Genomic DNA, 13,646 nt, shown 5'->3' with positions numbered 1-13,646 from the left:
CTTTATATCAGACAATTCTGACTTTATAACTCAAAATTGCGACTATATCTCACAATTCTGACTTTATAACTCACAATTGGGACTATATCTCACAATTCTGACTTTATAACTCAAAATTGCGACTATATCTCACAATTCTTACTTTATTACTCACAATTGTGGCTTTATATCAAAATTCTGAGAAAAATAAATCAGAATTACGAGATAAAAAGTTACCTTTAAAATGTTTAATTCTGTGGCGGACACAAGCTTCCATGTTGTTTTTGTTGAAGGGGATGTTGTTGAGTCACAGTTTTTAAAGTTTTTTTTTTCTATTTTGATCTTGAAAGAGAAGAACACAGAATTTGCATTCATATATCTGCTAAAAGAGTATTTATTTCAAAAAGACATGGATTACACAAATCCCTATCTTAATTTGATGAGTTATTTATTGTACAAACTATTTCTATTCCAACTGCACTTGAAGTCGTTTTTATAATCTAAATATTATTTATTTTTCGTTTTTAGAAAAAGTTTATATAGAAAATGTTGATCTAAAATGCCTTTCATTTTCTGTTTCATCCCCCCAACATCACAGAATGAATACAAGGCAGACTACAATAGCTATGTCAAAGGAACGCCTTGGGTCCCTTACGGCTCCTTGGATGTTGAGAAGTGCAAAAAATCTGGGCATATCTTAAGTGAGGTATGGCACTTCAGACGGAGAAAGAACCAAAGTTTGCTTAATCTATAGTGGATTTTTATTGTCATCAATCATGTAATATTTCTTTATTTCTTTTACTTAGCAAAAGTACAGGCAGCATCCAGACACTGTACCTTTTACTGCGATAGATGACCACCCTCTCCAGCTGCAGGCTAAAGCCAACCAGATGATAAGAAGTGATGTAAGTGAAAACAACCAACTAAACTTGGTTAAAGGTTTCTCTGAAGAATGCCCAACCAGCACATTCATTTGATATTGTGAATATTTTCCTCATTATAGCTGCACTATAAGAAAGGTCTAGAGAAAGTCCATCAGAAATACTCCCTTCCTCCTGATGTCCCACATTTCCTTCAGGCCAAGTGTAATGCCTACAACATAAGCGATGTAAGTGAAAACACCCTAATGATATATGGCATGTTGTTGTTGTTGTTTTTGCAAAGGTGATGACTCTCTGTATATCTATTGTGTATCTGCTTTTCAGAAATGCTATAAGCTTGAATGGCTGAAGACTATCGCAAAGGGGTATGATCTGAAGCCGGACGCAATCCCTGTAAAAGCTGCAAAGGCAGCCAGACATGCTGCCAGTGATGTAAGTGACGTGCCCCTTTCATACATAGAGGAGAGTGATGGATAAAAAAGTGCAGTGCAGAATTGAATAATATTTAATACATTGCTGATTTACGATGATGCCTTTCAGGTTCAGTATAAGAAGCAGTACATGAAGGACAGAGGCCATCATGTTGGCTTCCGTAGCCTCCAGGACGACCCCTTGCTGGTACACTACATGAACGTGGCCAGGATGCAAAGCGAGAGAAACTACACAAAGGATTACCACAAGTCCAAGCTGAAGTACCACACCCCCGTGGACATGTTGAGTGTTGTGCAGGCCAAATATGCCTCTAAGGTTCAGACAAATGCAGGATACAAGCAGAATTTGCATCATTACACCCTGCTGCCCGATGCCATGAACCTGGCGCTCGCTCGCTCCATGAACATCAGCTCCAGTGATGTAAGAAATTCTTACTGAAACTACTGAAATTTACTTACTAAAAAGTTCTTACTGAAACTCTCTGATCTAGATTTACAAAAAATGAATTGCATCATACGTTTTATTCAATGCTTATTTTACGAACCATATACCAATCAGATTAAAAGTTTCAGATCAGTAAGATTTTCTGAAAGAGACTTTTATTCAGAAAGGACACAAAAAAATAATAATCAAAAGTGACTGTAAAACATTTATAATATTACAAAGTAGTTCTGTATCACATACACACTGTTTTTTTAAAACTTTCTATTGAGGAAAAATCCACAAAAATATTAGGCAGGTCACCTATTTATAATAAGAAAAGTGTCTTGAGCAGAAAATCAGCATATTAATATGATTTCTGAAGGATCATGCTAAACTGAAGACAATTGCTGCCGACAATTCAGCTTTACCATTACAGGGATAAATTACACATTAGAATAGAAAACAATTATTGGATAATATTTACAGTGTTACCGATTTTATTGTATTTTTGTCTTTCATAGTATCTTACCATCCTCAATCTTGTAGTTTAATGAATTAATAATAATAATTTGTTTAATTTAAATAAAAAAAATCAATAAATGCTTTGACTAATTATAAGCTCTTATAATCAAATGTTGAATTAACTCGCTATGCTTTTGATTGTTTTTGAAACCTAGATCAGAGAATAACAACACACGTTAAAGTTTATAGTTCTGTGAATGTTTTAACTGAAAATGTGCTGTTTAATTCCAACAGGTCCAGTATAAACAGGATTATGAGAATTACGTGAAGGGCACTGGCTGGATCCCCATCGGTTCTCTGGATGTTGAAAAAGCAAAGGTTGCTGGTGCAGCTCTCAATGAGAAGAAGTATAGGCAGCACCCAGACACTATCAAGTTCACCAGCGTTCTGGATACCCCAGTCATGGAACAAGCCAAACTGAACGCACAGCAGCTAAGCGATGTGAGGGACGAATGCATGCTGTTTTTTTGTAACGTTTGAGTCCATAATGAGCGTCCAAGGTCAATTGCATTTCTTTCTGCACCATGTCATTTTGTTTTCATGTTGTTTTCTTTGTACAGAGACTGTACAAGGCCAGTGGTGAGAAGTTCAAGCACACTTACCATCTTCCTGCTGATGCACCAGAGCTCTTGCAAGCCAAGTACAACGCTGTTAATGTCAGCAAGGTACGAGTGCTGCATATCTTATACTGTATACAACATTGAGACTGTTATCAGAATCTGGTTATGCTGAGAGCATGCGTTTTCGTTTGCTTTCGCAGACATACTACACCTATGCACACAAGCAGGATCTTCTGAAAGGACATCATATGAAGCATGATGCCATTCCTATCGTTGCTGCAAAATCCTCTAGGAATATTGCCAGTGATGTAAGCAAGCTATATTGAATTTATTGAATTTGTTTGAGTGTATTGTTGACTTACTGGATATACAACTTTTTTGTGTTGTTTTTTTATAGTACAAGTATAAGCTGGCATATCAGAAAGCTAGAGGCCACCATGTTGGCTTCCGTAGCCTCCAGGACGACCCCTTGCTGGTGCACTACATGAACGTGGCCAAGATGCAAAGCGAGAGGAACTACACAAAGGATTACCACAAGGCCAAGCTGAAGTATCACACCCCTGTGGACATGTTGAGTGTTGTGCAGGCCAAAAATGCCTCTAAGGTTCAGACAAATGCAGGATACAAGCAGCACCATCACAACTATGTCCTCCTTCCGGACGCCATGCACATTGGACTGGCTCGCAACATGATGGAGATCCAGAGTGATGTAAGAACAACCGAAAAAGGATATGTTGTTACTTTTATTGTAAACATGGAATGATTAACACATCGCTTTTTATCTCTTCAGAATTTGTACAAATCAGATTTCAACAACATCTTCAAAGGAGCAGGCTGGGTTCCCATAGGTTCTATAGATGTTGAGAGGGCCAAGGCCGCCAACAAAGCCCTTGATGAGAAATCGTACAGAATTCACCCCAGCGCACTGAAATTTACCAGTCTAACTGACCAGATGAACATGGTTTTGGCCATGAGCAACACAAAACTACAGAATAAAGTAAGAGTACTTCAATAATCTAAATTAAGTGATAGCTAGAATGATGCTATAGAACTAACTCAAAAATTCTTGTTTTATTTTGATTCCATTTTAGACGGCCTATAAAGCCTCTGGAGAGAAATTCATGCACACCTACAATCTCCCAGCTGATGCCCCAGAGTTCCTCCAGGCCAAATATAATGCCCAGACTATGAGCGAGGTAAATGAAGTGAATTGCAAATGACAAAATGTTTGTATGTTCTGTGTATGTACAAAGTGTACACTTGTAATGGCAAATAAAATAAAAAGAGAATAGCTTTTTTCATTCATTTATTTATTAATCTTTGCTAATATTAATTTACAAATATTATAGGTCACTGCTAGCTCATTTTAGTTCTTAATGCATTACCTAATAGTAATTAAATTCTATAAATGTTTTGTTCATTGTTAGTTCAATTTAAATTTAATTTACTTTTTCAACATATGCAGCCTTGTTTTATCACTGAAGCGTCTTGATGGTTTTTTAATGTATTTTTATGTCAATTTTTTACAAATAAATATAATATGTTAATTGCATTTGTTTATTTATTCTTATGTTTTCCATTGTAAGGCTAATATAATGTAGATATTAACAAAAACTCTTATTTTTATAGTCAAACTACAAGGCTCAGTGGCTTGCGGACATTGCCAAAGGCTATGATATGAAACCTGATGCTATCTCCATTCTTGCTGCTAAACAAGGAAGACACATTGCCAGCAATGTAAGTGCAAAATGTTTCTTGCATTAAAACATTTGAAGGGCCTGTTACAGTTGGTCCAAATTATCTAAAACAAAAACAAAAAGTATAATAAAATTGTGCAAATACATGATGGATATGCTGGATTGATTAGAATGCATTGTTCTTTGATGACAGTATCAGTACAAAAAAGCATTTGAGAAGGAAAAAGGCCACCACGTTGGCTTCCGTAACATCCAGGACGACCCCTTGCTGGTGCACTACATGAACGTGGCCAGGATGCAAAGCGAGAGGAACTACAAAAAGGATTACCACAAGGCCAAGCTGAAGTACCACTCCCCTGTAGACATGTTGAGTGTTGTGCAGGCCAAAAATGCCTCTAAGGTTCAGACAAATGCAGGATACAAGCAGCATTTCCACAATTACACCCTGCTGCCTGATGCCATGAACCTGGCGCTCGCTCGCTCAATGAACATCAGCTCCAGTGATGTAAGTCCATCATTTTTAAGGTCCATGCATCCCACAAGGAGGGGTAGATTATAACTTGTGTGATCTTTTTAAGATTAAAAAACTATGGGATTAACAAAGGATTCAACATTTTGTTTGTTGTCTCCCAGTATGAGTACAAGAGTGACTACAACTGCTCAGTGAAGGGTATTGGATGGGTGCCCATTGGTTCATTGGGTGTAGAGACTGCAAAGATTGGAGGAAAGATCCTGAGTGACCACAAGTACCGCACTCACCCCTCCAACTACAAGTTCCACAAACTTATGGACTCTATGGATCTCGCATTGGCCACTGCCAACAATAAGATCATGGACAAGGCAAGCCTGGATTCTATTTATTTTCATTGTTTGACGGGTATAAAATAATGGTCATTTCATTAACATTTAAATGCTTTTGTTTGCAGAAATCCTACCATTCTGCTTGGGAACAGGACAAGCTCAAGATTCATGTGATGCCTGACATTCCTGAAATTGTCCTGGCCAAGGCCAATTCATTGAACATGAGCCAGGTGTGATTTACAAGACTGACTTTTGCATTTAGTCAAAATATTCTCAATAAAAATTAAAGCAGAAACGCCAATGTGGTATATTTCATTGTCTTTTCTATGTATTTTCAGAAACTCTACAAAGCTGGCCTTGAGGAAATGTATAAAAAGGGCTATGATCTCAAACCAGATGCTATTTCTATTGTGGCTGCCAAAGCCGGCAGAAATATTGCTAGCAATGTATGTATCCCATCAACCATTGTCCTCTTAGTGCTTTCTCTTATACTATATGTTTACAAAGTCCTTTATGTATTGGTGTTATGCTATTATCGTTTCTGATTAATATATGTTTCTGCCATTACAGTACAAGTATAAGCTGGCATATGAGAAAGACAGAGGCCATCATGTTGGCTTCCGTAGCCTCCAGGACGACCCCTTGCTGGTGCACTACATGAACGTGGCCAGGATGCAAAGCGAGAGAAACTACACAAAGGATTACCACAAGGCCAAGCTGAAGTACCACACCCCCGTGGACATGTTGAGTGTTGTGCAGGCCAAAAATGCCTCTAAGGTTCAGACAAATGCAGGATACAAGCAGCATTTCCATAATTACACCCTGCTGCCTGATGCCATGAACCTGGCGCTCGCTCGCTCAATGAACATCAGCTCCAGTGATGTGAGTCGTCCTCTTCAATTTTACGTATTATTTTTTTTAAGCTTCTGCGCGGTAAATTGTCTAAATGAAACTTGTATTTTTCAGGTTGAGTACAAGAGTGAGTACAACTGCACAATGAAGGGTGTTGGATGGGTGCCCATTGGTTCATTGGGTGTAGAGACTGCTAAGATTGGAGGAAAGATCCTGAGTGACCACAAGTACCGCACTCACCCCTCCAACTACAAGTTTCAAAAACTTATGGACTCTATGGATCTCGCATTGGCCACTGCCAACAATAAGATAATGGACAAGGTAGTTTACACTTTTGTAAATAACTCTTTATTTATTTTTAATGGATTATGTGGCTGATCTCATTAATATTTTAAATGCATTTTATTACAGCAAGCATACACAGATGCTTGGAACAAGGACAAGATAAAGGTCCATGTCATGCCTGACAGTCCCGAAATCGTTCTCGCAAAGGCAAATGCAATCAACATGAGTGAGGTTAGTGTACTTAATCAGTTGCAGAATCTTTCAATTGTTTACAAGAAGTTCTTATAAAAATACATTTTCAACATAATATTTCTGTTGCAAATTTCAAGTGCATATAGCGTGCCTTGTAGGCAAATGATATTCGCACTAGCTAACAATGCCTGGTTGGGCCAAACAAGATTTAAAAAAGACAAGCATATTTCAACATCTTCAGTGGCATAGTCCTTAAAAAGTAAGGCTCAAGGCTCTAGGTTTTGACACGTTCGACCCGGGTTCAAATCTGCCTTTTGCCCTGCAACAGAATATTTCCAGAAACTTTGTCTTGCTGGAACTAACTAATATAAAATCTGATATATTAATATTCTACGTTGTTTGGCAACAGTTTGGATAATGATGTTTATTTCTTCTTATTATTGACAATAAATGTTAGGCTACTTGTTGAGCTTTGGTTTCTTCGATCATGTTTCTTTTGTGACCATTTTGTAAAAGAAAATTAGGTAAGTCATGCCTAAGAATATGTGTAACATTTACTGGAATCATGTTTGGACTACAGAAAGCCTACAAAGCAGGACTGGAAGCCCTGAAGAGGAAAGGTTATGACCTCAAAGCAGATGCTGTATCAGTGATTGCGGCTAGGACCTCCACAAATATTGCCAGCGATGTGAGTTACTCAAATAGATAATCAAATGTCTCTGTCACTAGCTTTATTCAAGTATTACCTGTTCTGACTTCTAAATACTTCTCATTACAGTACAAGTACAAAAGGGAGTACAATAAATCAAAAGGCCATCATGTTGGCTTCCGTAGCATCCAGGACGACCCCTTGCTGGTGCACTACATGAACGTGGCTAAGATTCAGAGTGATAAACTATACAAGAAGGATTACCACAAGTCCAAGCTGAAGTACCACACCCCCGTGGACATGTTGAGTGTTGTTCATGCTAAACAGGCTACTGCTGCTCAGACCTTTGCTGGATACAGACATATCGTTGCACATAATAAAGTTCTGCCTGATGCCATGAACCTGGTGCTAGCCCGCAACATGCAGACGATCGCAAGTGATGTGAGTCAAATATTTTTTTGTGTTTTCTTATATGTTTTAATGTCTTTGATAAAATGCTGTTCTTTTTCAATTTGTTTTTACATGGTGGATTTGACAGCATTTTTTCTCATTCTGCAGAACGTCTACAAATCTGAGTATAACAATTATATCAAAGGAGTTGGATGGATTCCCATTGGATCTCTGGATGTGGAAAAAGCAAAGGTTGCTAGCCGGATAGGCAGCGAGAAACTATACCGCACACACCCCAGTAACTACAAGTTCACTAAAAACATGTCTTCCATGGATCTGGTCCTTGCTGCGGCCAACAATGACATCAACAATAAGGTGAAAATTGAAACCATTTGACTTGACTCTGTGCTTTGCTTTTGATTTTATTGACTAAAAATAGTCAATTTGTCGCTTGATTTTCTTGTTAGTGAAAAATAGTCAATAATAGCTAGTATGTTTCTGGATCATTTGAAATTGACCCATTTATTCTTTTTTTCAGCAAAAGTATATTTCAGCCTGGGAACAGGACAAAACCAAAATTCACATTATGCCAGATGCGATGGATGTGACTCTTGCTCGTCAAAATAAATCTAATTACAGTGAGGTTAGTAATGCCATCAGATTCATAATTGTTGATTGATTGATTGATTGCAACCAGTAATGTAATTAATCTTTTCTTATTCTCCTTTAGAAACTTTACAAACTTGCCAATGAACAAGCAAAGAAAAAAGGTTATGATCTACGTGCTGACGCTATCTCAATTCAAGCTGCTAAAGCATCATGTGCCATTGCTAGTAATGTAAGTTGTTCTTCCTTATTGGACCCATCATATGGTTATTATGTACTTATCAAAAAGTAATGGATGTTTTAATGGACTTTTCACAGTACAAGTACAAGACTGGTTACCGTAAGCAAGTTGGCCATCACATTGGAGCCCTCAGCGTCCAGGATGATCCTCTGCTTATGCTGGCTTTGAACTCAGCTAGAATTGCTAGTGATGCTCTCTACAAGAAGGACTTCAACAAGTCCAAGACCAAGTTCAACCTCCCAGTGGACATGATAGCTTTTGAGTTGGCCAAGAAGAACCAGATCCAGGTCAATGATGCCAACTACAGAACCTACCTGCACAACTGGACCTGCCTGCCCGACTCCAACGACGTTGTCCAGGCCAGACAAGTCTATGACATCCAGAGTGATGTAAGATGAATTTCAGCAATTTTATACATATATAAGTAAGGTTGAGGCTTTTACTGTATACACACTCCTTTCACTCATGTCTGCTCTTAGGCCGTGTACAGAGCTGATCTTAAATGGCTTAAAGGTCTCGGATGGGTTCCCATTGGTTCGATTGATGTAGAGAAAGTGAAAAAGGCTGGAGAAATCCTAAGTGAACAGAAGTATCGTCAGCACCCAAGCAACTTCAAGTTCACTTGCTCAACTGAAGACATGCCACTGGTCTTGGCCAAAGCCAATAATGACATCATGAACAAGGTACTGTAGCTGTACATTTAAAATATCTAGTAGAGATGCGTGGATCAGCTCTAATGTCACCCGAATCCACTGTTTAAAAAAAAATCATTCACCCGCCTCTGATTTTCTATCATTTACATATCCACACCCGATTGTCACATTACAATTATTCAACTTCTCGTATTCGCGATGATATCGTAACACAAAATAGTCTGCTTTTAGAAAAGTTCTTCATTGCCGAAATGGTTTATTAATGGTAGCTATAGATTTCAGAGAAATCAATATAAATTTCCATTAATCACTCTACACGTAACAGTGACAGAAAAGCATGCTGTTTGCTTGCTTCATGAGTAATGTTAGCTGTATCTCTTCAGCAAACTGACACGCAAACTGACACAAATGAAACCCATTCATTTGAAAAATGTTTAGCATCACATCCTGAAGCTCAACACAGTTGTCTTAATTAAAAAAAAAAAAAAGCTAATGCCACTCTCTCTCTCCCATTGTGTTCTTTGGTCTTTAAATGAGCTGAAAATGAAAGTAAAAGAGTGACATACATTCATTCATTTTACAGTGAAAAGAGAGTTCTGTATCTTTCTTAAAATCAGCACATTAATGATTTGTCTTGACCCACCCACAATTTTTGGAATGCTATTAATGTATCACTTGACCATCCCATTATCCGCCTCGCTGGTGGATATGATTGCGATCCGCGCATCACTATGGAACAGGTCTAAAATATTGTTTTTGACATCAATTTTGGTGTTTAATTCTCTCTCCATTCTGGCAGTCAAAATATGTTGAAGCTTGGAACAGTGATAAAACGAAGATTCACATCATGCCAGATGCAATGGACGTGGTTCTTGCAAAGCAAAACAAAGTCATCTATAGTGAGGTCAGTATTTCTTATTTAGAATTGAATGCTCAGTTGTATATCAAAGTATTTCCAGTTAAAAAATGAAATAAATATTATAAATATTGACTATGAGTCCTATACCGATTAAGAGCAATGAGCAAGCTTTTATTTGAAGACAACAAAAAATACATTTATATTTTGCTGTTGCCAAAAATGTGTTCAAATATTTTATGTGATTTGCTCTTCAGAAACAATATAAACTCGCCCATGAACTGTCCAAGAAGAAAGGTTACGATATGCGCAATGATGCCATTTCTATCCTCGCTGCCAGAGCCTCCAGAGACATTGCTAGTGACGTAAGTACAACATACTGATAAGGCAATACATGACACATTGAGGATATAATTTGCTACTCTGAGAATGTTTACTTTCTTTGTAGTACAAGTACAAGACTGGCTATCGTAAGCAAGTTGGCCATCACATTGGAGCCCGCAGCATCCAGGATGATCCTCTGCTTATGCTGGCTTTGAACTCAGCTAAGATTGCTAGTGATGCTCTCTACAAGAAGGACTTCAACAAGTCCAAAACCAAGTTCCACCTCCCAGTGGACCTGCTGTCTCTTGAGCTGGCCAAGAAATGTCAGATCCAGGTCAATGATGCCAACTACAGAACCTACCTGCACAACTGGACCTGCCTGCCCGACTCCAGTGATGTCGTCCAGGCCCGACAAGTCTATGACATCCAGAGTGACGTATGTGATATCCATCTTCTGTTTGAGCAATATGCATTTATCCATTTCTGGATCTTCATGGAATTGATTTTCCATTTAGTACTTTAGTTTGTAGCCAGTATCCAAGAGTGGTGTTAAAATAGAAAAAGGGATTGCTTGAGTCCCTAGGGATAAGAGATAAAGCTATCAGGATATTGATGAATAAGCTGTAGAGACACTAACAGGTATTCTTTCAACATATGTTCTTAGGCTGTTTACAAGGCTGATCTGAAATGGCTTCAAGGTCTCGGATGGGTCCCAATAGGTTCGATTGATGTTGAGAAAGTGAAAAAGGCCGGAGAAATCCTAAGTGAACATAAGTATCGTCAGCACCCAAGCAACTTCAAATTCACCATGACAACTCAAGACATGCCGATAGTATTGGCTAAAGCCAACAATGATATCATGAACAAGGTAACTGCTGATCTGCTAAAACATATGTGAAATGTTCTTATTCATATAAAAAAAATTGTATTTAGACAATAAATGTGAGGGTGTAAAGTATTTTTTCTTATTTCTTAATTTTGTACTCCTATTTTATAGCAACAATATGTTGATGCCTGGAACAAAGACAAGACAAAGATCCATATTATGCCAGATGCTATGGACATTGTACTAGCAAAACAAAACAAGACCAACTACAGTTTGGTAAGTATGACACAACATTGACCTAAAATTTTCTACTTTTATTTTCGAATTTTTAAAAATTAAATAACCAGTTTTTTTTCTTCTAAGAATTCATACAAGCTTGCAAATGAGGAAGCTAAAAAGAAGGGCTATGACCTGCGAGGTGATGCCATCTCCATCAAAGCAGCTAAGGCTTCCAGAGACATCGCCAGTGATGTGAGTATTTTGATTTAGAGCATCCAAAAGTCAGCAAAACATTTCACATCATAAAATTAATTCATGTCTTAAACCACTTTTTCTTTAATAAAAAAAAAGTACAAGTACAAGACTGGTTACCGTAAGCAAGTTGGCCATCACATTGGAGCCCTCAGCGTCCAGGATGATCCTCTGCTTATGCTGGCTTTGAACTCAGCTAAGATTGCTAGTGATGCCCTCTACAAGAAGGACTTCAACAAGTCCAAGACCAAGTTCAACCTCCCAGTGGACCTGCTGTCTCTTGAGCTGGCCAAGAAATGTCAGATACAGGTCAATGATGCCAACTACAGAACCTACCTGCACAACTGGACCTGCCTGCCCGACTCCAACGACGTCGTCCAGGCCAGACAAGTCTATGACATCCAGAGTGATGTAAGTTGTTACATGTAGATATGCTACATTTAGGATTTTAAAAAGTTAGTTCTTCATTTTTCAACAAACAAACCTCCACATAATACCTCCACATAATTTCTCTACATAATGACATTATTTACATAATATCTTTCCTCTGTTTGTTCTCAGGCGGTGTACAAAGCTGATCTTAAATGGCTTCAAGGTCTCGGATGGGTTCCCATTGGTTCGGTTGATGTTGAGAAAGTGAAAAAGGCTGGAGAAATCCTAAGTGAACAGAAGTATCGTCAGCACCCAAGCAACTTCAAGTTTACTTGCTCAACTGAAGACATGCCACTGGTCTTGGCCAAAGCCAATGCAAGCATCATGAACAAGGTAGTCTGATTTGATCTATTCAATACCATATTTTTCTTCTCTTTTCCATTGTAATGTGTATAGCTTCTTTGCATATATGTTTCTTTTTCTTTGCGATATAGAAAAGCTATGTGGAAGCTTGGGAAAAGGATAAGACCAAGATCCACGTCATGCCAGATACAATGGAGATATTGCTTGCCAAACAGAACAAAATTAACTACAGTGTGGTGAGTCATTCAGTTCAAGTCATTGAACTAAAGATGAGAAGTTATATTTGTTTCCTCATATTTACTTTTATTAGTTTCTTAATAATTTTGTGGGCATTTAAATCATACTAAATATTGATATAACATAATTATCATAATTAATAAACATAATTAATTATAACATATAATATTATTTCTTTAATTATTGTTTTTATTTCCAGAAACAATATTCGCTTGCCAATGAGCAGGCCAAAAAGAAAGGTTATGACATGCGTGGTGATGCCATTTCCATCAAAGCAGCTAAAGCCTCTCGGGATATCATCAGTGATGTGAGTGCTCTTGTCCTTTGTTCTTTATTCATTGTCACTGATAGTTCATGATCTAGAATATTCACCCCTATTGTCCTTTTATCATTCAACTGTAGTACAAGTACAAGACTGGTTACCGTAAGCAAGTTGGCCATCACATTGGAGCCCTCAGCGTCCAGGATGATCCTCTGCTCATGCTGGCTTTGAACTCAGCTAGAATTGCTAGTGATGCTCTCTACAAGAAGGACTTCAACAAGTCCAAGACCAAGTTCAACCTCCCAGTGGACATGATAGCTTTTGAGTTGGCCAAGAAGAACCAGATCCAGGTCAATGATGCCAACTACAGAACCTACCTGCACAACTGGACCTGCCTGCCCGACTCCAACGACGTCGTCCAGGCCAGAAAAGTCTATGACCTGCAGAGTGATGTACGTCTATTTAAATTTCTCTTGAATTTTATTTATTTTTTACAATCATTTCAAATTGTTCTGAATTTATTTTGCTTGTGCAATAAGGCGGTGTACAAGGCTGATCTGAAATGGCTTCAAGGATTAGGATGGGTTCCCATTGGTTCAGTTGATGTTGAGAAAGTGAAAAAGGCTGGAGAAATCCTGAATGAAAGGAATTACCGTCAGCACCCAAGCAACTTCAAGTTCACCGTTACTACTGAAGATATGCCACTAGTTTTAGCTAAAAATAACGCTACTAATGCTAACAAGGTAAATTTTGTCAGTAGGTTTCTCAACAC

At 38.1% G+C, this 13,646-nt stretch overlaps 1 protein-coding gene across 8 annotated transcripts in view; it reads left to right on the top strand.

Annotated features, from left to right (window-relative positions):
- Positions 1-13,646, top strand: part of neb (nebulin) — a 68,443-nt gene that overhangs the window by 18,701 nt on the left and 36,096 nt on the right. For all 8 annotated transcript variants that reach the window (XM_067443732.1, XM_067443733.1, XM_067443739.1 and 5 more), the window contains 38 exons: positions 578-685; positions 786-884; positions 983-1,087; positions 1,185-1,292; positions 1,401-1,712; positions 2,472-2,678; positions 2,798-2,902; positions 2,998-3,105; positions 3,195-3,506; positions 3,588-3,794; positions 3,889-3,993; positions 4,427-4,534; positions 4,688-4,999; positions 5,128-5,334; positions 5,421-5,525; positions 5,634-5,741; positions 5,866-6,177; positions 6,262-6,468; positions 6,559-6,663; positions 7,205-7,312; positions 7,403-7,714; positions 7,832-8,038; positions 8,202-8,306; positions 8,394-8,501; positions 8,588-8,899; positions 8,990-9,193; positions 9,963-10,067; positions 10,277-10,384; positions 10,468-10,779; positions 11,008-11,211; positions 11,341-11,445; positions 11,533-11,640; positions 11,740-12,051; positions 12,202-12,405; positions 12,507-12,611; positions 12,812-12,919; positions 13,015-13,326; positions 13,414-13,617. In XM_067443732.1, the coding sequence (XP_067299833.1) occupies positions 578-685; positions 786-884; positions 983-1,087; positions 1,185-1,292; positions 1,401-1,712; positions 2,472-2,678; positions 2,798-2,902; positions 2,998-3,105; positions 3,195-3,506; positions 3,588-3,794; positions 3,889-3,993; positions 4,427-4,534; positions 4,688-4,999; positions 5,128-5,334; positions 5,421-5,525; positions 5,634-5,741; positions 5,866-6,177; positions 6,262-6,468; positions 6,559-6,663; positions 7,205-7,312; positions 7,403-7,714; positions 7,832-8,038; positions 8,202-8,306; positions 8,394-8,501; positions 8,588-8,899; positions 8,990-9,193; positions 9,963-10,067; positions 10,277-10,384; positions 10,468-10,779; positions 11,008-11,211; positions 11,341-11,445; positions 11,533-11,640; positions 11,740-12,051; positions 12,202-12,405; positions 12,507-12,611; positions 12,812-12,919; positions 13,015-13,326; positions 13,414-13,617 (6,783 nt within the window). The remainder of the gene's footprint in view (positions 1-577; positions 686-785; positions 885-982; positions 1,088-1,184; positions 1,293-1,400; positions 1,713-2,471; positions 2,679-2,797; positions 2,903-2,997; positions 3,106-3,194; positions 3,507-3,587; positions 3,795-3,888; positions 3,994-4,426; positions 4,535-4,687; positions 5,000-5,127; positions 5,335-5,420; positions 5,526-5,633; positions 5,742-5,865; positions 6,178-6,261; positions 6,469-6,558; positions 6,664-7,204; positions 7,313-7,402; positions 7,715-7,831; positions 8,039-8,201; positions 8,307-8,393; positions 8,502-8,587; positions 8,900-8,989; positions 9,194-9,962; positions 10,068-10,276; positions 10,385-10,467; positions 10,780-11,007; positions 11,212-11,340; positions 11,446-11,532; positions 11,641-11,739; positions 12,052-12,201; positions 12,406-12,506; positions 12,612-12,811; positions 12,920-13,014; positions 13,327-13,413; positions 13,618-13,646) is intronic.

The sequence above is a fragment of the Pseudorasbora parva genome, chromosome 5 (genome assembly GCF_024679245.1).
Source record: "Pseudorasbora parva isolate DD20220531a chromosome 5, ASM2467924v1, whole genome shotgun sequence".
NCBI lineage: Eukaryota > Metazoa > Chordata > Actinopteri > Cypriniformes > Gobionidae > Pseudorasbora > Pseudorasbora parva.
Note: the sequence above shows the minus strand (reverse complement) of the source record. Positions and strands in the feature narration are given on the sequence as shown.